Source organism: Branchiostoma floridae, chromosome 3, assembly GCF_000003815.2.
Source record: "Branchiostoma floridae strain S238N-H82 chromosome 3, Bfl_VNyyK, whole genome shotgun sequence".
Taxonomy (NCBI): Eukaryota; Metazoa; Chordata; class Leptocardii; order Amphioxiformes; family Branchiostomatidae; genus Branchiostoma; species Branchiostoma floridae.
In genome coordinates this window covers 11,629,589-11,651,315 of record NC_049981.1, presented here as the reverse complement: position 1 = coordinate 11,651,315, position 21,727 = coordinate 11,629,589, and the positions used below count along the sequence as shown (strand labels likewise).

At 42.1% G+C, this 21,727-nt stretch overlaps 1 protein-coding gene across 7 annotated transcripts in view; it reads right to left on the bottom strand.

The window, feature by feature from the left end:
• The window catches only part of LOC118411174 (muscle M-line assembly protein unc-89-like), a 36,009-nt gene extending 15,667 nt beyond the window's left edge, over positions 1 to 20,342 (bottom strand). Inside the window, exons 1-14 of one of the 7 annotated variants that reach the window (XM_035813247.1) lie at positions 19,981 to 20,342; positions 7,613 to 7,793; positions 6,461 to 6,911; positions 5,917 to 6,012; positions 5,300 to 5,533; positions 5,057 to 5,079; positions 4,815 to 4,951; positions 4,535 to 4,638; positions 3,816 to 3,990; positions 2,255 to 2,695; positions 1,483 to 1,842; positions 875 to 992; positions 459 to 619; positions 243 to 346 (exon numbers count right to left, since the gene is read on the bottom strand). In XM_035813247.1, coding sequence (XP_035669140.1) covers positions 243 to 346; positions 459 to 619; positions 875 to 992; positions 1,483 to 1,842; positions 2,255 to 2,695; positions 3,816 to 3,990; positions 4,535 to 4,638; positions 4,815 to 4,951; positions 5,057 to 5,079; positions 5,300 to 5,533; positions 5,917 to 6,012; positions 6,461 to 6,911; positions 7,613 to 7,791 — 2,583 coding nt within the window. In that variant the 5' untranslated portion in view covers positions 7,792 to 7,793; positions 19,981 to 20,342. Of the gene's footprint in view, positions 1 to 242; positions 347 to 458; positions 620 to 874; positions 993 to 1,482; positions 1,843 to 2,254; positions 2,696 to 3,815; positions 3,991 to 4,534; positions 4,639 to 4,814; positions 4,952 to 5,056; positions 5,080 to 5,299; positions 5,534 to 5,916; positions 6,013 to 6,460; positions 6,912 to 7,612; positions 7,794 to 13,394; positions 13,559 to 19,980 lie in introns of those variants that run through there. The other 6 variants (XM_035813244.1, XM_035813245.1, XM_035813246.1 and 3 more) reach the window with 6 other exon arrangements.
• Positions 20,343 to 21,727: the final 1,385 nt, after the last annotated feature.

The window sequence follows — 21,727 nt, the reverse complement described above, 5'->3', positions numbered from 1 at the left end:
ACCAGGACCCTCATATGTGGTGGGACCTGGTCCTCACATGTGAAACGCACACTCCCCTGCTTACCGCACACTCCGCTGCCCGGGGCTGTAACTACCTGTAGCAGTGGGCCTGTGGGTGGTGGCCAAGTGCGGGGTCTGACAGAAATGTTTTCTTATTTGTTTTACATAAATTTAAGCTTAAGTCATGTGTAAGGAATGTGGGTGCAATGATACCTACAGGTATGAGGGAGAGACAGAATTACCTGGAAATTGTCATATTTCTCATCCTCCGGCACATTCCACCTGACAATAATGGCATTGTCCTCCACTTCACATTTTTGGATGTTGATGGCTGGCAATGCTGGTTCTGAAGAGGTAGGTACACAATGCTGTCATTATGAACGGTCTACTTAAATCATAAATGGATACTTAGTAACACTGCAACAACTGTTTTAAAGGTATGAAACGGTTAGTTCTACCTTTTATGGAGAGTTGGGCACATGTTTTGCTATCATCCACTTCACACGCATACTCCCCAGTGTCAGATGACTGGACGTTGTGCACGATCAGGGTCAGGGTCTTGCCTTCGTGTGTCATCTCGTACTTTGAACTTGGCGTGATCACGTTGTCGTCACATGACCTGTGAAATTATGTCATTTGTGTTTAGTTATCATACACAGCATTCTTACATAGACGAATAATTTAAATCATTTTTTAGTTATGTGACTCCCTAAGCCACAGTCATTTCAAAATTTCAGTTCATTTTATAAATCAGAAAACATTTGATATGATACCTATGTAAAGATTTTACTATGCTTTGATAAAACGCATTTTTCAGAAGACAGATTAAATCAGGCTCCGCTCTTGAGGCGTTGCCAAAAATATCTACACGCACCACTTGGCCTGCACTTCGCTGGCGGGTCTCGTGATGGCGCAGGTGAACTTGGCGTCGGCGAGACCTCTCACTTCCAGATCCGTCAGGAATGACGTCACCCTGGCCGGGGCGTTGGGATCTAAAAACCGGGAGAGTTTGAACAAGAAGGCGTTAAAAATAAACTAGCAAAAACTCACTTTTCATACCCGGTCGGCCCTTCACCAGCGAGGGGTGTGATGAAACGTGTGTGATGAATATGATGAAAAAGACGGGAAGAAAGTGACTCCGTTGTACCCATGATACTGCAGCACCAAGGAAACCCTCAGGTAGATTCTACGGTAAACAGTTCTACCATATAGTCACCACAAGCCCTGGATGTCCGATCCACCATTCCACCGCAAAAATATACCAACAGTATCACCACTCCATAGTGCATTGTGCGTGGTTACTCTATTTAATAGAATCAGGTACGGTGGTGTCAAATTAGGAAAAACATAAGATGACCACTATGAAATCCTAAGGAAAAAAACCCTGAAGGAAAAGCCCATTTCACCAGCGTGTAAAAGAGTGTTGGCATTTAATAGCCATCCTATCAAGTGTGGTCACCATGTTGAAGTTTCAAATCATACCCTCAACGACCACTTTCGGTTCTGTTTTCCCCTTGATTTCCGGTTGAGGGGGGTCGGGATGTCTTGGCGCAGGAGGGGGTTTGCGTACATCTTCCTTGAGGGGCGGGGACATGGTCCTTTGGGGAGGGGGTGGCTTGGAAAACGACCTGGTCCTTGCAGGAATGGCCGGAGGGTTCGGTTTAGGCGCCTCCACCTTCCGAGAGGGTTTGGAAGGTTCCACTTTTTTGGGAGGGGAGGGTTCGGGAGTTTTCTCCTCCCGTTGAGCAGAGGTGCGCCGTGCCGAGGGTTGACGTGTCACAGAGGAGGGCGGTTTCTCCACAGGTATGTCTTTCGTAGATTCGTCGTTTTCTGTCGTTTCTGCTGTATGGAGAATACCATGCTCACGGTTAAAGCTAGAAATAACAAATATACTGCAGCGAGGCACCGTATTTCACCTTATCACCAACAAAACAGGTACTTGCAGCACACAGACCGACACCAGCGACTTTTACAATAACCCATTTTGTTGCCGATCCTTCGTGAAATCATTGATGAAAAAACTGTCATTTATCTTATCAAATGGAATATTCTTGAAAATACGATTCCATTGTAAAATATTCGAAACTGAAAAATATCTAACTAGTCTTTTTACATTCACAGACAATGTCTAAATATATAGACGACTTTTTTGCGGATAGTTTGATCGCCTATTTATGATAGACCATGAATGATACTAGCTAGCAGGTATTACAAGCAAGAGGACACCATTTGGGGCACTTGACAAGAAGCATACCATTAGTTATGGTCTGATTTTCAAATCCATCCACCAAGTCCATGACTCGAGAGGTGCGTTTTTCTTTGGTTGCCAACAGACTTTCAACTTTATTCTCGTGCTTTTCTTCCTTTGTCATTTGGGCGTCGTTTTCTACCGAGCTAACTGGCGTTGACACCGAGCTAGGTTCGGCTGACGAAGCAAGCCGAGCAGCCGAAGATGGTGTAGCTTTGCCTGACGAATATTTCCGAGCAGCTAAAGAGGACGACGCTTCGCCTGAAGAAGTACTAGTAAGCTGGGCATCCGGAGAGGACGCCACTTCGCTCGGCGGAGCAAGCGAATCTTCGCGTGACGATACAGGCCGAGCAGCCGAAGATGACGTAGCTTCGCGTGACGATGCAAGCCGAGCAGCCGAAGATGACGTAGCTTCTGACGTAGTAGCTTTAACTACTCTAGTAGCGACTGTGAAATGCAAGATGCGTTCTCTATAAATACATGTATATCTCATATGCATACCAAGCGCAACTAACGGATGACACCAGGCGCTGGTATGGCAAAGATTCTGGCCCTTCTGCCATAGTTGTATATGGTTTGTGTTACAAATACTAGTAATCCATTCATAAGCAACACTTAGGATTCGGCCATTATATCATAACAATATCTTAATGTTCCTCATATATGGCGTAACAATTCATAATTGTTGGCAATCAAAATGCATTGTTTATCATGGCACACTCCGTTTAATTTTTCACTCCAAAGAATGAATACGAAATAAATTAAAGGAGAAAGAGAATGGGAAACAAAGGACTTTAATTTCATACATTCAAAGATGCATTACAGTTCATATAAAGTCAGGCACATGCAACCGAGGCAAAGGAAGAAAGAAAGTCATGAAATTAAAACTAAAGGGAAATGAAGATAATTGAATACAAAGATTGTTTCACTGTATCGAAATCATCAACCCCCAAATCTTACCTAACAATTACACTTCGCCAAAAGAGTACCCCTAATGTTAACCCATTAATTTACGAGTGCTCTTTTTTCCCGAATACGTGTTAGAAGAATAACGACCACTAAGGATGGATATCGATGATCTGGGACGATCCCCAGGAAAGTTAAGACGTAGACGTCAGGTCCTAATCTTCATTTGACGCAAACGATATTGAACAAGGCTGCCTTTAAAACACATGAGACAAGAAGGGGGGAGAACATTATGGGGGAGAAAAATCCTCTTTTTTCACGATATGTTACCAGTGTTGTTAATGGTGGGGTAATTTGTCAAGAATTAGGGACGGATTATGAAGAACCATACGCGAGTGCACAACGACTTACATGTTTAAAAGTTTAAGCTAAATCGTTATAAAGGGACTTTTTCATGAGAATTAATCTATAGGTCCTTTAATCCGTCCACTAATACATCTTATATTTGCAAATGTATAAATCGTACTAAAGTTAATAAAGAAAAGAAAAAGAAAACATTCATACTGGTGAGTCGAGAATGAAGAACAAAGACAAGAAAAGTTCAAAAGATTTCAAAAGATCGAGTAACCAAAGACCAGGCAGCTCTGGCCTTACTGATCACCTGGTTCCTTAGTTTTGAAGTCCACGGGTTTGCTGCAGTGGATGGTGCCGTCCTTGTCCCTGGCCCGTACCGTGCAGGTGTACGTGGTGCCGGGGGAGAGGGACTCTAACACCGCCAGGCGCTCCGAGGTACGGGACGTGCTACGCACGACATCCGGCAAGGTTGAGTATTGTACCTGTAATCCATTACATCCACAGTGGAGAAGGCAGTTACAGTATGCAGTTCTGTATGTAGCTACTGATTTCCAATCTCCTATACGCAGAGGCTCGCCCGTCACCTATACAATATACCTTGGGGAGTCTTTACCAAATAGGGCTGAGGTTTCCAGCTGCCAACCAATCAGAGTATCGCATAAATGCTTTCTTTAGGTAAAGACAATTTTATGATAGGCTAACAGCTGTTTAGATGCCACGATCACAAATGTAGAAACCTCAGCTCGGTTTAACAGAGACTCCTCAACGTAGTACAGGCCACGGGCGAGGCCCCACGAGGCTAATGCTGATTTCATTCTTAATATCAATGGTGAAGAAGATTTAACCTTGCAGTTCTACATTGTCTTTACCAATACATGGAAACGTGGTGTTCGTAACGTACGCATAGTGTTCGTATCGTATGCGTGATGTTCGTATCGTACGCGTGATGTTCGCATCGTACGCATAGTGTACAATTAAGTTGCAATTACACCTGTGTTAAAACTTTGTGGTTGTCTTGAGTTTTACCTGGTAGTCCTTGTAGACCGAGGGGTCGGGCACATGCCACCGGATGGAGATGGAAGACTCTCCCACAATGCACTGGCTCTTGCGTATTTCCGGTGGTGGCGGGGCTATAAAAATAAAATAGAGAAGTGAACAATAAGTCTGATGAAGTAATTCTGAAACACAATGTAAAATCGTTTCTATTCAACGTTTATCATGTATCTGTTCGTGCATCATCAAAAGTAATAAAAGTGTACGGTGAAAACGAATATTTTTGTATGCATATTGATGTTCAGTGATTTACCTTTTGATACTGACGCCTTGTTGTTTATGACAGAAGCGATGTCGGCAAGATCAAGGTTCGCCTCGAAAAGGTTGTCGGGCATTTCCGTCAGCTCAGTGTCTTGTATTGGTGGAGCTGAATCCAGTGCTGACTTCACTCTACCAAGGGGAAGAACAGTTGAATGATTTTGTTTCAAAAAAGAAAACATATTATTCAAAAATGGACAGTACAAAGATGAAAAATTCAAAGGCTTGTTAACTTACTTCTTGTCGATCATGTTGGCTTTCTGAAACAGAGAGGAGAACAAGAGAGTTACTGAGACGAACTTTTGTTGAAAAGTTTTGTTGTTCACCTAAATATATGACTATCTAAATTATTCACCATCTAAGTGGAAAAAAAAACGAACATTTCCTGTTGCCTACTTCTCGGGGCTACTACTCCATCATCAATGCTTGTGCACTGTACCAAATGACGTCAGAAGTGTGTGCCATATACGTAATTCCAACCTGTAAAAACGACGCCTGTCCCCGCTCTCTCAGAGCCTCCTGTGCGAAGCTGACGGCCGCGGTGGTGTTTTCTAACGTCCGCCTGTAGTGGTCTATCTGCTGCTGACGGACCTCAACCTTCTCCCGCCTCTCCTTCTCTATCGTGGTCAGCATGTCCTTCTCCTTCTTCTGAACCAGTGCCTTCACATCGGAGAACTCCTTCTTAACCGAACCTTCCTGCTTGTCAAAATGGCCCTGAAATTGCGATAGATTCAAAGGGCATGAGCGAACATTTGATGGTCTCCCTCTTCTGAAATACAGATTGCAATGAAAAGTTCGTACACTGTATACGCATATTTGGCAGATACATGACTGCGAAAACACAGACATAGCTAAAACAATACCTCCCGTTAATTCGCAGCCTCTACCATTGACTCATGACCTATACTGTCAAATCTAATTAACGACAGACTTTACCATCTCCTAAACTCTACTTCCTGCCACTGCCTACCATACGTCCAATTCTTTGAGTATCCATTACACCACTTCCTCCTCACATCCTGCCACTCTGCAACCTTAAAATGACTGCTTACGCACAATAAGACAGAAAACAAATGAACTGATGACAAGATCCATACCTGGATCCCGTCACAAACAGAGCGCAGTTTCCCGATGTGCTGGACGTACGTACTGTTCACGTTCACCAGGCTTTTCACACTGTCCTTCAGGGCAGCCTGGAGAGACAAAAATACAATGGAGTAAGAACTATCATAGGTCATAACAAAATACGTTTTTGTGAAAATACTAAAAATCCCTCGACCTCCCACAGTCAAGCGGTGCTAATAGCAAGCAAATACATATCGTTTATACAAAAAGGATACAGCTATATAAGCCGTTGCACAACTCATATTGTGTATAAATCATGAGAATATGTGAAAGCTTAGCATTAAAGCTAATCTGTGTTCGTAAATGACACCGTGAAAAAAACTTTACGTAACCAACACCAACGCATTGGGGCAAGTCCCAATCAAACTTGGTGTTTGTTACGTAAAGTTTTTTTTTTCCACATATGTAAAAGCTGTTATAGCTAACACCGTTATAACTTATTGTCTACAACAACAGAGTTGTCTGGTCAAAGGTTAGTTGACTCGTTCCCGGGACTTTTACCGAAAAACGACCTACCTTCATTTGACGGTATTTTTCGTCCGTTGGGATAACCTTGTGACCTTTGTGGCTGCGCGCATGACATGTGGGACACACCACTGTGTCGTCATCCTCACAGTACAGGGATATGATCTCGTTGTGCTCCTGACATCTCACGATGTTTGACTTTGGGTCACGTGTGGGTGCGATGAGCTGGTGCCCCGTCAGGGGGCGCCCCGGTGGATGGGTCAAGTTTAGACACTCCTCGCAGTAACAGAGTTCGCACTTCACGCAGGTTTTGGTGGCGAGGTTTGGGGGTTCCTCCTGACAAACATCACACTGGACGCCAAGGTCATCGTCAAGTTCGGAATACTCTTTGGCTTCTTGCATGGAGTCGATGATATTCCTCAGGATGAAGTTTTCGGTCAGCCCGTCCAGACCCCGGGAGTCCAGAGGTACTTCTTTCTTACAGGCTGGGCACTTCAAGACACTGTAGAAAACAGAAGAATTCGATCTTGACATGCCAATCTACATTGAGAAGCACATAGACGACCAGTTCATATTTGTAATGACAAACAACACGTTTGTCCAATCGTCTAGCCCTGTATGTGCAATTTGAAGCGGTCAGGCACTAACTTGACTTAAACTTATGGCGGCAGTGTTTGAAACGGCGACATATTCCGCGATTTAAAAAAATGCTGAATCTATAAGAAGAAGACTTTTGGAACCCTTGACACAGTGGGCTACTGTGTGAGGTAAGTTGAATTGGAATGTTTACACTTTAAAGTTACCCATTTTTACATTCAATATCTTTGTTTCGATTGGTGGATATGGGCTGTGCAACGGTGAATCATGTAATTTTCTTTCTTTCTTTTAAACATTCTTTACTCTTTTCTATATGGGTCCTTTGCGGCAGTAGATACATGTACATGGAATTGAAAGCAATAAGCATGTTCACGGTGCCAAGTACACATGCACAGCGAAAAGAATTGTGGGTAATATGTCAAAGGTGAAGGCCCCTGAGACAAACAAATCACGTCTGAACATTGTTGTGCACATCGAGACAATGGTTGAGACGACAACTGTATACGTAATGTAAAAGCTACTGGCGTTCACCTTTGACGTATTACCCACACTTTCTGTAGCCGCGCATACGCACATGCAACCGCGAACGTGCTTGTCCTTGCTTACCTCCGGGGTTCGCTAACAGGTGTGTACCTTCCGGAAGTGACGTTCCTCTCGTTCTCGCGAGACACGAGAATTTCCTCCGCGCACTTCCGGCAGACGGAGTGGAGGCAGGGGAGGGTGAGGGGCGACTTGAACTGGTCATTACAAACTGGGCAGATGAGTCCTCTCTGGTTTACATCCATGTCTGCAAAACATAAACATACGATATATAGATGTGTCATTTGCAAAGTTCAAGGCCCGAGGTATAATGGCAGCATGGCAATGTACAGAGGCATCGCTAACGACTATGGTGACTATTTCAGTAATTTCTGATATAACGTTAATATTTAGTTCTTTGTCTGATCAATTCGGAAAAGAAATATAATACCATACCTGTTCTGAAATGCACGGATTCTGTGATTTTAGCTTCTAAATACTTTCTCTCTCTCTGTCTGTCTAGCTCTTTCTGTTAAGTTTCTAAATAGTATTAAGTTGTGAAATGACAAAGAAGTATCAAATTGTGTACCCTTACGAGTGAAGTATCTGTACTTTGCGTGTAAATCTAACAATCAAATGTATTATTTTGATAACATGCATTTATGTGTGTGATATCATATGCTAATTCCTAGGAGACTAGGTAAAGAACGCATCATGAAATACGGGTATTATCCTCAGGGGAAGCCAGGTGGCAAACGGACGGGCGGTTCCCTTGTGTCTACACTAACCTGCACATATTAAACGATGTCTCATTTGATTGCGAAATGAATCAGGGCTAATCTACGGGTGTTATACGTGTCGCAAACTCCCTTTCCCGGCATTTAATAGAGAACATTATTCAACTTTGAACCCCCCCCCCCCCCTCCACTAAATAAAATCCAGCCCGCTCGAAGTCTGTGAAGGAGGCTATGTTATCATACAGTGTTTAAGCTCTTAATAAGAGCGTAACTTTTAATTTTACAAGTAAACATTGTACATGTGTATATGTATATTTTCTTTCAAGGCTCATTGATACATAGAATGTTACACAATGCAATAATGCTTGACCAATGGCTATCTTTAAATTATCTTTTTTAAGGGCGGGGGTCTTGGTCCCCGAAAGGCGCGAATACAAAAGCTGCAGTTTCAGACAACAGACGATCCGGCCGTGCATGGCTGGATGACAAATGACATGTACAGAGGACGTAGAAGGAAGACTTGCGTAGCCGCGTTGTATAAACAGAACCGGCATGCGGTCCCGCATTCTTAGCGTCGAGTCCAACATAATTCAAGGGCATAGTAAACTAGTATATACATATCTGGACAAAAGGGCTGAGTTATCTACGTTCTCATCGAAAGAAAGGGGTGAAGATTGCTTGAGGAGGCGGTTGGCGGGGCCCGGGGTGGGGGTGTGTGGAGGGGTTGCATGTGACCTTCGGCAAAATCGTATATATCTGATCTGAATGCCGATGTTGAACTTGAGCGTGTGAACTTGGCCGATTCCACCGTGCACTGAAGGGGTGAGGAATATACGCTCTTGAAATCAAGTCTTGGTTATAAGACGCATCCATAAGACCATATGTGGTCCCTTTGTGCATTTAGCCCTCGGGCATGAATATGCAATAAAGATTATCATATCATATATAAAAATTATCGACACTTTGGGGGACAGGCCTTTGGAACTCTCGGTTAATTTCATATTTTGAGAGCGCCTGCGGATACCCAGCCCAAATGTCACGTCATAAGTTATTGTCCCCTTCTCAAATGTCAACATGATCGATAAAGCTGTTAGTCTGCTCTGCTGTGTGGCAGATGGTCTTACATGTCACTATTAGGCTCAGATGTCTAAAATACATCGATTACCACAGGACAGTTGTCATATTTCCCAGGCCCATTCGTCACCGTGGTGATGCCATGGACGTAGTGTATGGTCACTCCATTACAACATTTTATGAAGAAAATAGTAACATCACGGTATAATTACATGTACCAAGCAATTATCTTTCCCTTTTATTGTGCGAGAAACGGTGTTCTTGTCAGCTGTGACAGCGCTTCAAACATAAATTTTGACTGAGCGCGCAACGTGTTCCATAGATAGATAAACAAGCGAATCTTGTGATTCTTTGTGTGCTTTGTTGTCTTGTCACTCATACCTTTTACCAAGGCTTTTACGTTGTACATGATACTGTAAATGCATTTTAGTTCGCGGGGATTTTATTTCGCGGTAGCGGGAAAAAGGACTTTTCGCGGTGGTTTTAATTTAGCGGTAGCAGCATGTACTGTAGTATCTTAATGCCCTGGAAAAATGTTCGCGGTGGTTTTAAATTCGCGGTGAAATGGCCGACGCGAAAACCGCGAACATAAATCCACCGCGAACATTTCTGCATTTACAGTATTCCAAATAAGCAAATCCAATTTAGGTCGCAGCGAGTTCACTAGCCTGGGTACCATCCTATTTCTACCGGGGCTCCTTACACTCACTTCGCCTGGGTACCATCCTATTTCTACCGGAATGTAAGGAGCCCCGGTAGAATACGGATGATACTCAGGCTACGAGTTCACAGCAAGATCGCCGTCTAGTGGAATATTGGTGATTACTGTATTGTCGGGGACATTCTATCTTTGGTTGAATCCGTATTACTTCTATTACCGAACCATACACAACTTTTACATGTGTCCCTTTCGAGTAATAAAAAAAATAACAATTTTCTTCGAATCAACGGGAGCGAATAATGACACTACTATCAGTACGCCGAGCTGAGTGCACATTCCTGATGTACAGTAGCGTGTCGGGCTGCACTGTGTTGTGAAAGACGATACGTCAGGACTTAGGAGGGATGGGCCGGAAAGGGTTGGGATGGGATATGGGGGCCTTTATGTAAGAAGAAAAATATCTAAATAAAACGATAAATACTATAAACACCGGACGACACCCCTTCAAATAGAAATAACAACAACAATACCGGAATATTAAACTTAATAAACTTTATACACACACACAGGCATGATATATATTCTCCCAAATAGCGATAAGACCGAACTGCTTCTGCAACAAACCAACCACACTTTGTCAACCTGTATATACCAAAACTTGGACAGCAACCAAAGCATTGCCGGTAAATTGGACTAAAATTTGTGTAAACCCTGTGAATTGTCAACTACACCCCCTCCCCCCAACCGTCCAGAATTACACAGATAGTCGCCAAGAAGTTCGAAGATGATCCCATTCCGTCACTCAAAGAACTGAAGAGGGAGACTTTCAAACACTCGGACTCCCCTTACATCCCTGTACAAACAGTAGCACCGTCCTGAACATTTGTCTTCCCGAATTTGACCTGACTAAATCTGTCGTTACAACTGTTGAAAAACGTCACCAGCTTCGCTTGTCTAGTCACTCAGTCAATGGGATATCGGTTGACCGGCACAGCGATATCTACTGCCAACACGAATATAGGTCATCCCATTTGTGAAAGACTCTGAAATCGCAGAAAAGAAGGCTTACAAAGTTTGAACAACGATCTTCTGCAAACGTTGTAACTATATCCAGCTGTACGGCACATCGTTGAAAACATCACCAGTTCGTCTGTCTATACTATACCCATTCAAAAATTTACCGGCTTATCAGTCTAGTACAACGACACAGCTGCCAACACAAATTGAATATTTCGTCTTGTTTGTAAACGTTAGACTTAGAGCTATAGAAATCACATGAGAGCTCCCATGGACCAACAAACGGCGACAACTGCCAACTTCTGAGTCTGTATAAACGCGTGGGTGGTTGATAACAGTGAGATATCTGGTTAACTTTTACAGAGGAGTGTTCACAGGGGGGTGTTTTATAGAATACGGGGTAGGAAAAATATCTCTGGAATCTTGTAATCATTGGGGGCCCCAAAGCCCTTTTCCGTAGAGCGTAATCGGCTGTTTTAATTCTACGTACTCCGTAGCGGGACCGCTCGAATTCAACGTAGAGCGTAATCGGTGCATTTTGCGTCGAGCGATATTGGCCCCTTTAATTCAACGTATTACGTAGAAGCTAACCGGATTTTACCGTAAAACGTAATTCATATTAGTTTTTCGTCAAGCGTAATCAAAGTTTCATTAAACTTAAGTCTACCGGCAAATTTTACCCGCGAAAATGCTGGAAATTGCGTTTCAAAGGGTCCAGATTTCAAAATTTCGCCGGACATTCCTTGCTAACCCCTTCGGCATTGGACATGGTGAAAATATGTTGCGGTAGTAGAATTTTTTTACCGACCTTAGCTTAGTTAACAAGCAAAATGTGCCCCTTAAATGCATGAAATGGCATTTCAGAGGGTCGAGATTTCAATTTTTCTCCGGGCGCCGGACGGCCCTTGCCTAGGCTTGCGACGACTTGGGCCTCCGGCGCTCACGACTCTCCGGCACTCGTCGCCCTCAAAGACGTTTCTCTGACAGAAATGTCATTACATTGAGCATATGGTCTGCCAGCAAAATTTGTCCCTCAAAATGCAGGAAATGGTGTTTTAGAGGGTAAAAATTCCAAATTTTCCCGTACCTACCTTGCGACAGTTCGTGCTTTCGTCACTCGAAATCTGAAAATGATGTTTGGGGGCGTTGCCCTCTAAAACCATGTGATTTTCTAATCTGATGCTATTTAACTTAGCTTAGTCTGTGAACAAAATCTGTCCTTCAAAATGCATAAAATGGCGTTTCAGAGGGTCAAGATTTCACAATATTCCCGGGGGAGCATGCCCCCGGACGCCTCTAGGATTGTCACCCCTCCGCTTTCGGTGCTACAAGTGCTGAAAATTACATCACATGAGAATTTGCTGTCGCCGCCTCTGGCCAGCAAGACGTATTTAGAAGTTTTAATCTTGTTGATGGAATTATCAGTTTTGTTTAGATCTCCTCTTCACGGCGTTCTGCCGTCGACGGAGTTCAGCCAAAAGACGATAAAGATTTGCATAATGCATTATGAAATTTCGTAATTTAGCGTAGAGCGTAATAATGTGTCAATAATTTAGCGTATTACGTAGCCGGCCCTCCCGAATTTAGCGTAGAGCGTTGTCGGTACCCCCCCTTGGGGGCCCTCATCATTGGACTGAGGAAGCTACGCGATAGCGGATCACGTCAGAGATGTGACCCGTAACCGGAGGGCTTGGGTACAGTTCCCGAAGTACGATCCTCCCCGTGCCCTGGGTGCTGGGTATGACACGACGGCCAACAAACTAACACCATCTGGATTTAAGTTTGGCTGGAAGAGCCACAGCCGATTGAGGGTCGCTTTGACGCCATCTCTGACCGTGACCATGACCTAAGCCGGTCTAAACTAACATCTACCAGAATACAAGGCTATCCGGCCGGACCGGAACGAAATTCCTGAGTACATGCAACACCCCAACGGTCTGCTATCAAAACCATACCAGCACTACCCTATAGATGACTTTAAATACAGACTAAAGATATCAATGGAAAAGTATTTGTGGAAAACCCCTTTCCACATACGGAGGTCGCTGTTCAGCGACAGGATAGCGACCAAAGTTGAAGCTCGCGTGCCTTGATTTCATGGCTAGAATATGTTGTCAAAGTATGGTTTTAAAGACAACGAAACATCAGAAAGGTAAAGTCTTTATCTATGATATTCGTTCAGCTAGTTGTCAAATCTTTGGTCGAAGCCTCTAGGGGAAGGGAAATCGTTAGCAACATGTGGTGACCGTTTGACAGTACACCCAACCCTATGCAGACAAGACCGCTATGTGTTCACGGTACAGGACTATGCTAACACAACTATTTTAATGATGCCGTACAAGACTCGCCAGCGTAAGAATAGGACACGTCGCATACTTACACACACGGGGATTTGGAAATAAAGCAGAGAGGACCCACTGCAAGTTGGTGGCCCCCGCCATCTTGGATATGCTAATCACGTGACTAGAGACCAGGGGTGAACAACGGATTAGGGCAGTGTCGTCTCGCTGATTATGTGGGAGAGTTCAGCAAGTCACGCAACGGGCTCTATTCATTCTGTACACTATCAATGGATGGTCCGTACTCTAGAATAACTTATATAGGTTCCTTCAAACCGCGCGTTGTGGGAAGAATTTGCAAGGCCACAACCAAACATGGAGGGTACATGGAGCGACCTTGTGGGTTTAGGATTCTTCAGTTGTTTACCGCTACATATTTTGGATTGTCAGGACCATTCAGTCAGTGTCATACGGCGACTGCCCTCAACTAAATTGTATTGCGTTATGGAGTGACTTTGTTTGTTGTCTCAAAGATGAAAAGAAATTTTACAGAAATTTTAAAATCATATTCAACATTTGGTCTTCGATTCCCGTCAGGTAAGGCCTGGCTGAGCTTGCAGCTAGTAAATTCATTCTAGGCATATTTACGAAGTTGACCATGACATTGACACATGACAAGATTCTTCAGCTGTTTACTGCTACATATTTTGGATTGCCAGGAACCTTTTTATGATTACGACTGTTGGATTTCATACTATACTAGACATATTGCATTATGGCGTGATTTGATTTGTTGTCTCGTAAGTGAATGGTAATCTTAGACCATTTTAGTGTCTTCTTTAAACTTATATTATAATTCCCGCCAGGAAAGGTCAAGTTTCAGCTAGTTTCGTTGATTCCCGAGCAGATTTTAGAAGTTGACCATGGCTTTGGCCTTGAAGATTCTTCAGCTGTTTACTGCTACATGTTTGGGATTGCCAGGAACCATTTTATGATAACGACTGTTGAATATTATACTGTACTAAACATATTGCATTATGGCGTGATTTGATTTGTTGTCTCATACGTAAATGGAAATGTTAGACCATTTTATTGTATTTTTTTTTAAAAAATTATATAATTTCTGTCAGGAAACGTCAGTATTTAGCTACTTTCGTTGATTCCCGAGCAGATTTTAGAAGTTGACTATGGCCTTGGTCTTGAAGATTCTTCAGCTGTTTACTGCTACATGTTTTGGATTGCCAGGAACCATTTGATGATAACGAAGGTTGGATGATTATACTAAGTTTATATCGCATTATGATGTGACTTTATGTGTTGTCCTATAAACGAATGGAAATATTTGTGTCTTTTTCAAACTACGTTCCGCATTCAGAATACATTCGTGTTAAATAAAAAGGTCCAGTTTTTTTTGCTACTTTTCATGCAGATGTTCTCAGCTCATGATCACAACGATTCTCGGGAGTACGGGCCAGACGGATCTTGAGGATACCAATTAGGAAGTCAAATCCACTTCTTTTAGTAACTTTCAAGCAGACATTTGAAGGGAAAATGGCAGCCCATAGCTCTTGGCTTCTATTCTCAAACCCCCACATCTGCTTGGAGAGTAGTATTTTGAGAGACTCTTCCAATAGCAAAAGCCGGGACTATCGGAGTGGATATAATAAAATGATGTAAGGCCACGTTGATGTGATTAATATATGAATGACATCCTCTGGGAATCTCTGATGAAACCTAAGTCAGAAAGGTTGAACAAATGTCTGAGCACACAATATGACATAACAAACAATAATTCTACATTTTTGCTTTTTTCACATCTTCCATGACCTTGGAATTGACGTTGGTATTCTATGACATTAATATACGCTTTCTGATATTATTTTTGCAATTTACGACATATATTTGCTCATTTTGGAGCGGCTTTGAATGATTTACAATACTGCATGGAAACTGTTTTCTTATTGTACTTTTTGGAAACGTTACGGTTGAATCTCAATGCGCGCGCGGATGCCATCCACATGATCAAATGAACATGACCTAACCAGGATGACACCCAGACTGTACTGAGTCATCCGCCTACAGACAATACAGGAACTGTCAAATTGGTGTGACAAATAAGTTCATTCAAAGTGTTCACCTACACAATGTTACCGATATTCTTTCTCGGTTGTGACCTTCACAATCATGAAACGAGCGGGGGAACTCTATTGAATATAGTAAGATCTCAGATGATATTGTACATCAAATAAGACATTTTCTCCTAAGAAAAACCACTACTGAATGTCGATGTGGCCAGCAAAAATAAAACACGACAATATAAAGCAAAGGGTCACATAGTACAGTCTATTACTCTCCAAGCAGAGGTTGAGTCGCGTAGATATAGTAGAAGTCGGAAAAATTGCACCGGCGCGCCGGTGTAATTTTCCGACTACTATATCTACGCGACTCAACCTCTGCTTGGAGAGTACAGTCTATCACTTGGAAGGCAAAATGCGTTGACTGGGGCCTAGCTGAAAATAGCGCTCCTAGCGGCTCCTGACGGTGAGAGCAGTAACAGAGGTACGCCCACTGAATGTATTCCTTGTCCGCGATGTATTTAAGACGATTGGTTACATCGCTGACCGAAATCTGAGACGAGCCCTGATGTCTAAATGGGTTTTCCTTGTACAAACTACTGAATAATTCACCCAGTCTGACCTACTTTTCATGCGGGTTTGCCTAGCTGACACAAATGTCGTGATTTTCCGGAACAGTTTTGTGTGCAATTTTCTATGATATTACTTAGCTATGCCACCACCAGTCTATATACTGATCTTGTACATGTGCGAAGGATTCAATGTTTTGATAAACTAAGAATTGCCCTCCCTCTTGAAATGGAGAAAGGGTGATGAAGGAAGTTAGCTGCATGAGACTTTGAAAGACTGCACGTCAATCATGGAAAGTGAAAAACATCTTATTTCAAACTGTTCCTTCTACGATCACCAAAAAAAGCTCTTTCAAGAAGAGGCCACTGAAGTGCACCCTATTTTCTTTGGGTTTACAGGCAAAAAGAGACGGTTTTCCTTTTTACATATGTATCACAAAACCCACACATAACATAAAAATGTAGCATCCTTCGTCTTCCATTGAAAAAGAAGTCTACCCCAACAAGTGAGAACTTAGAGCTCTATATTGTTCTACAGTATTTGTCCCTCCCTTTTTGTTACCTGCAATTAGCCCTCTGGCAATATTTGGCAATAAAGTTATACTTATCTATGAGATGCAATATTGTCATCATGAAAAAAACGGTCATTCAGATACATAGAAAATATAGTCATTAAGAGTAAGACTTCCGAATGAAAACAGAGAAATGTGATTGGTTATAACTGTTTTCAAGTTACCTCTGCTATTCTGAAGGAAAGCATATAATGGTTATTACTTGACTATTACATGTCGGCGAAGAAAGAAGAAAATGTACGGTGTTATAATTACGGATTGGTGTTATATTCTTGACAAAATTGAGTTTTACACTCCATAATTATGGCAATGATACAGTTGGCTAACAATCGCACATTGTTAACGCCTTAGTTTTTATCAAAGGACACAACACTTCTCCAACCCAGTCTACTTAAGTTTCTTTGCTTTGATTTTATGTATTATAGCGCTCAATCTGTCACTAGCTATTGTAAACGTGCATATAGCCTTCTATATGATTTATAGCAAGTAGAAAACATAGAAGTCGTGGGAACGAGAGGTCAGGAGGGCCAATCGTGTGCATTGTACTTGTCCACTGAACTGGGAACAAGAAGAGAACAACATGGCGTCCTCGAGTCGGGGAAACACCCACACAAAGCCTGGGAAAGGTCATTCATACAAAAAAAAGAGAGAGAAGAAACAGTTACAAGTCTGGACTGTGCCGTTGCTGACTCTTAGAAATATTCACATTGGGGTTGGTTTATATGATATTCTCTTGTAACTGTCCAAATTTTGAATGTGTTAGTTTTAAAACTATTCCTTTAAGTGAATCGGTTTTGCACGTGTAATAGAATATCTGACAGTTTTTATAACCACATTGTAGTTACACTTAAGTGCTGAAAAAACAATAAACAAGACAACAGCATGTGTAGGACAAAAGATACAGTTCTTCTGCAGTACCATGGTTAGCCGCCAGGAGGCCAGAACTTGGCCTTGACCTTTGTGTTCTCAACACTTAACCACAAACCAAATATTGTCAGATCTACAGTACACAGACAAGTGGAGCCAAACTATGACGTACCCTCAAACGTTCATGGAGGTAACTTACATATAGGACAGACTCAAAAGATCCTATCAACATGCTAACAGAACTTCTTTATATTAAAGAATGCCCATTTTGAGGGACAACTGCTTCTTTTCAGGCCTTCCGGGTACCTTGCAATTACCGGGCTAAACAATGGAGTCTTCCCATAACAACATGCCAGGGTCTTCACCCAAGGAAAACAATGCCAGGCAGGTAAATAATGTGTCGTGAGAACACCTGGCTGCAAGGCATGTCTTCCGGTCGGGGATAGGCAACATTCTGACCTAGCTGCAGTCAAACTCGCGTAGTTCACCAAGCGTAATAGGCCACATACTCCAAAAAGGCACAAAAATAAGATGAAGCAACAAAGCATGACATCACAGTGAACAAGTCGAGAAGTACACTACTAGTATGTGACCAGACACTGGTGTGGTAGTATCCCTTCAATATCAAGTTGGCCACTGCAATCAAGGCTATCGCTCTAGTGTCAACAAAAACAATGAAAGGCTACCATACGATATACGATATATTTTCTCATTTGAATAGATACAAACAGAGAGCAAGCAATCATTAAAATAATGCACAACAGAATGTCGTAGGAATGCTCATTATTTCTCTTCCCAAATGTGTTTTAAACGTGCCCATTACCCACTACCAATGACAGAAAGTTATATAATACGTTTCCTAATCCAGAAGCAGAGGTTGTTTTCTGACTGCCCTTTGCCTGTCGTCTTCATAGTTCAACCAAGCTCACACTTGGGAATTAGTAATGTATCAGTGGTAGTGGCGACGGTTAAACTTCGGCCGCAATTTCTGTACATACAATTAGATGTAGATCGTTACTGTAGCCTTGAACCGTCGTGGTATATACACGGTGGAACAGTTTGAATTCAAACGTAAGGCCGCTTAGGGTTTATGTTGATATGATAGTTAAGGAGCATGTAATATGTTAACGTTAATATTCTACTTATTTTGGACAACGACGTCAACATTTGGTCAGGCCACATTTTTATGCTATGTACTAGTATCATTAACACGAGTCAAGTTACTTTTTCTGTAACGTTAGATCTTTTAGTTTTAGAAGATTTTATAAAATTCAGTTGCTTAGCATCTTTATGATTTCATACATAGATAGATATTGTATAGCTAGATAGTTACGTTGATAGACGAATCATGTAGAAACGTCTGACTACACATGTTTCATGTAACAGATTCTTTCGCCAGCTCGGCAACAATAGGCATGACCTTCCTTGTGGAACATGTATTGTTCTGGGACGTTATCAAGACAACTATGATGGTGGCACTGTGCTTAGGGTTATTGACTCGTGTTAAACCTGGAGGTACTGAGTTTGAATCCCTGACAAGTTCTAATGCTGTGCCATTGAGAAATGCATTTAACCACTACTTACTCGACACAGGTGTAAATGATGTTGGTCCTATTGAGCTTTCAGCTAGCGACGTCCCTCGGAAATAACATTAAATGGAGGTTCTGTGTTTGAGGAGAGCCACACCTGAACCAGATGGGTCCTTCCCACTCGGTGAAGTGTGAGTTGATCAAATATAGTATCTGCCTGTTCTGATACAAATTACAGTACTGTCCCTCCTACGCTCATGCTCAACCATGAATAAGGTCTATTCTAGGCACGTAATCGTTCTTTAGCCGTTTCTATCGGATCGGGACAGGGCGGGAACAAGGAGTCAAACAGTTAACCTTCTTAACTGCACGACCTGAACAATACATCTTTCTGTCTGCGTTTCTATACAGCTAAAGCTTAGCTTAACGACTAAAAGCTCAAACGTATACACAGATGCACACACGGTTAAGCACACATAGCAAACACTATTCATAACGTTATTCAAAGAGGATGGGGAAAAGCAACATTACATGAACAGCGGATGCTAGCTGACATATATATGAATTTTAACGTCTGACCGTTAAAAATCTAGTTGCTTGAATATTACTGTTGAATCTTACGTATCTTATTTCCAAGCGTCACTCGTTTAACTTATTAAATTATTAAATTATAATAGGCGCACATGTACATGTATGCACAACAAGTAGCACTTAGGTAAATATTCTGTATTTCGTGTTCCTAACATTCATGGCAGGTAATCGCACGTAAAAATGTTACAGTAACTATAATTCAGTCGACTACACTGGGTTCAGACAACTTAAAACTGCCAGAGCAAGAATGATATGAATGTGAATGAATGGATGCATGGCAAAAATAGATTCATTCGGTAGAAGAAAACGACCCACAATGCCCTGTCGCAAACCAGACAAGCATGAAATTCAAACCCAAACGAACAAACAATAGACCTCAACCGTTCTCTTGGAACCGGCGTTGCAGTGACAAGGAATGCTTATGGCACAAAGAAATGACCTAGAAATAGTAAAAATGCTTGAAAAGGGACAGAAATTGTCTTACCTTTCTCATAAGTCGGCTGATGTTTTTTTCTCTGCAGCTGCTAATAAAAGTTCCCACCCAGAGTGAAAACAAGTTGTCGAATCCCCGTTGTCACACCTTCTGTCAGACGACAATTGGTGTCAAATTTCCTGTCAGAGAGCAGACGACTTTTTCCTCAGGTCTTACCCACTTCTCATGGTGGACAACTTTGACGGTTTCCGTTGGTGGTCCGAAAAGTAACGTGCCGACGTGAGTTGTTTGGGCAATGACAGCTGTTCTACGTTGAGTAAACCGACAAATATGCCGCCCCTCCCCCCTTCACTGCACAAAACAGGTAAGACCAGTCGCCCCAGGGGCCACAAGTCTTCCCCAACCGCGAACGGGCCGTTGAATAATTCATCAGGGGCAGATCATGAGATCATCTGACTCACACAAAGCACACTTAGTGAGAGTAATTGGGTAATCAGGGAATGCTGGGAGAGACACGAGTGCAAAGGTCAACAGCAGCGTGGGGTCAACTTGATCTTGACCTCTGTAAAAACGGTAGAATCTGCATTGCATGAGTTGCGAGCTAAAATGGAAATTAAAAATGAATTTACCGTGTACAAATGTTGTATCCGGTGGAATTACACTGTATGCATATACATGAAGTAGGTGTCACTACGTAGTTATATTATTCCATTGATAATCGGAAATTGCCAATTCATTAACAATTTATGGAACAAAAGTGGTCTGGAAGGTTGGATGATGCCATGACACACAGAATGTGGTATGCCGAACAAGATATTTTTCATTCTTACGCATTCTTCTTCCTTGACCTTGGACTTGATGGTGACATTCTATGACGTTAGGATACGTTTTCCGATTTTTTCCAGTCTACGGTTCATTTTTTCAGATGCTTGTTACGATTCAAAACTTTTTTTCTTTGGAAACTGACGAAAATTGATGTCATCCGTAAATAAAATATACATAGCCTCAGGGACGGAAGGGTTCCCTCCTACAAGTGAGGAGTTAGCAGATAAGCCGCAAGTTGGGCAGCCCTGGCTATTTGTAAAAACAGCTGAACAAATGAATAAATAAAATAGATAAATAAAATAAGCCGCAAGAAAAGCGATATTAGTCAGGCTATATGTATTACATTTGTAGTAATGTTCAAACTTTTTCCCACCATGACCACAAATAATAGTCTATGTCAGACATAGTTCAGTGCCTTTTTATGCCTTTACCTAGCAAATACTAATCACCCCCGCAAATTCAAGAGCGCTGACGTATATACAGATGAATCCTCATTAATATTCAGGTGGTTAGAAAGTTGGAAACATACCAAAGTTAAGCTATGCAAAGAAACGGTTGGGCGACACTGATTTGAACAGACAGTTGCCTAGCAACAAGTACAGCGGACCGGTATAACCACTTCTGGCCTCAATGCGGTAGACCTGATAAAGTTGGGATATTTCATTAATAAGGTGAGAGGGGTTTATGTGACTAGATAAAGAGGCAAAAAAGGGAAAGAGCAAAGAGAAACTTTTATGTTTTATCAATGATGAGTCCCCTCTGTGAGAATACTTTGACAAACGTAACACGTACGTAAAGCATTTACTTTCATAAAACAACCACCTTCAAAGCATGCGTACATGTTGGATTTCGTGTGATGTATGCATAGCTTAGCTTGCTTGCAAACTATGAAACACAAAAAGCTCTATACATATGTAAGGTTAAACAGGCATTCTGACCATTACATAGTTACTAGTTAAACACAGCATACACA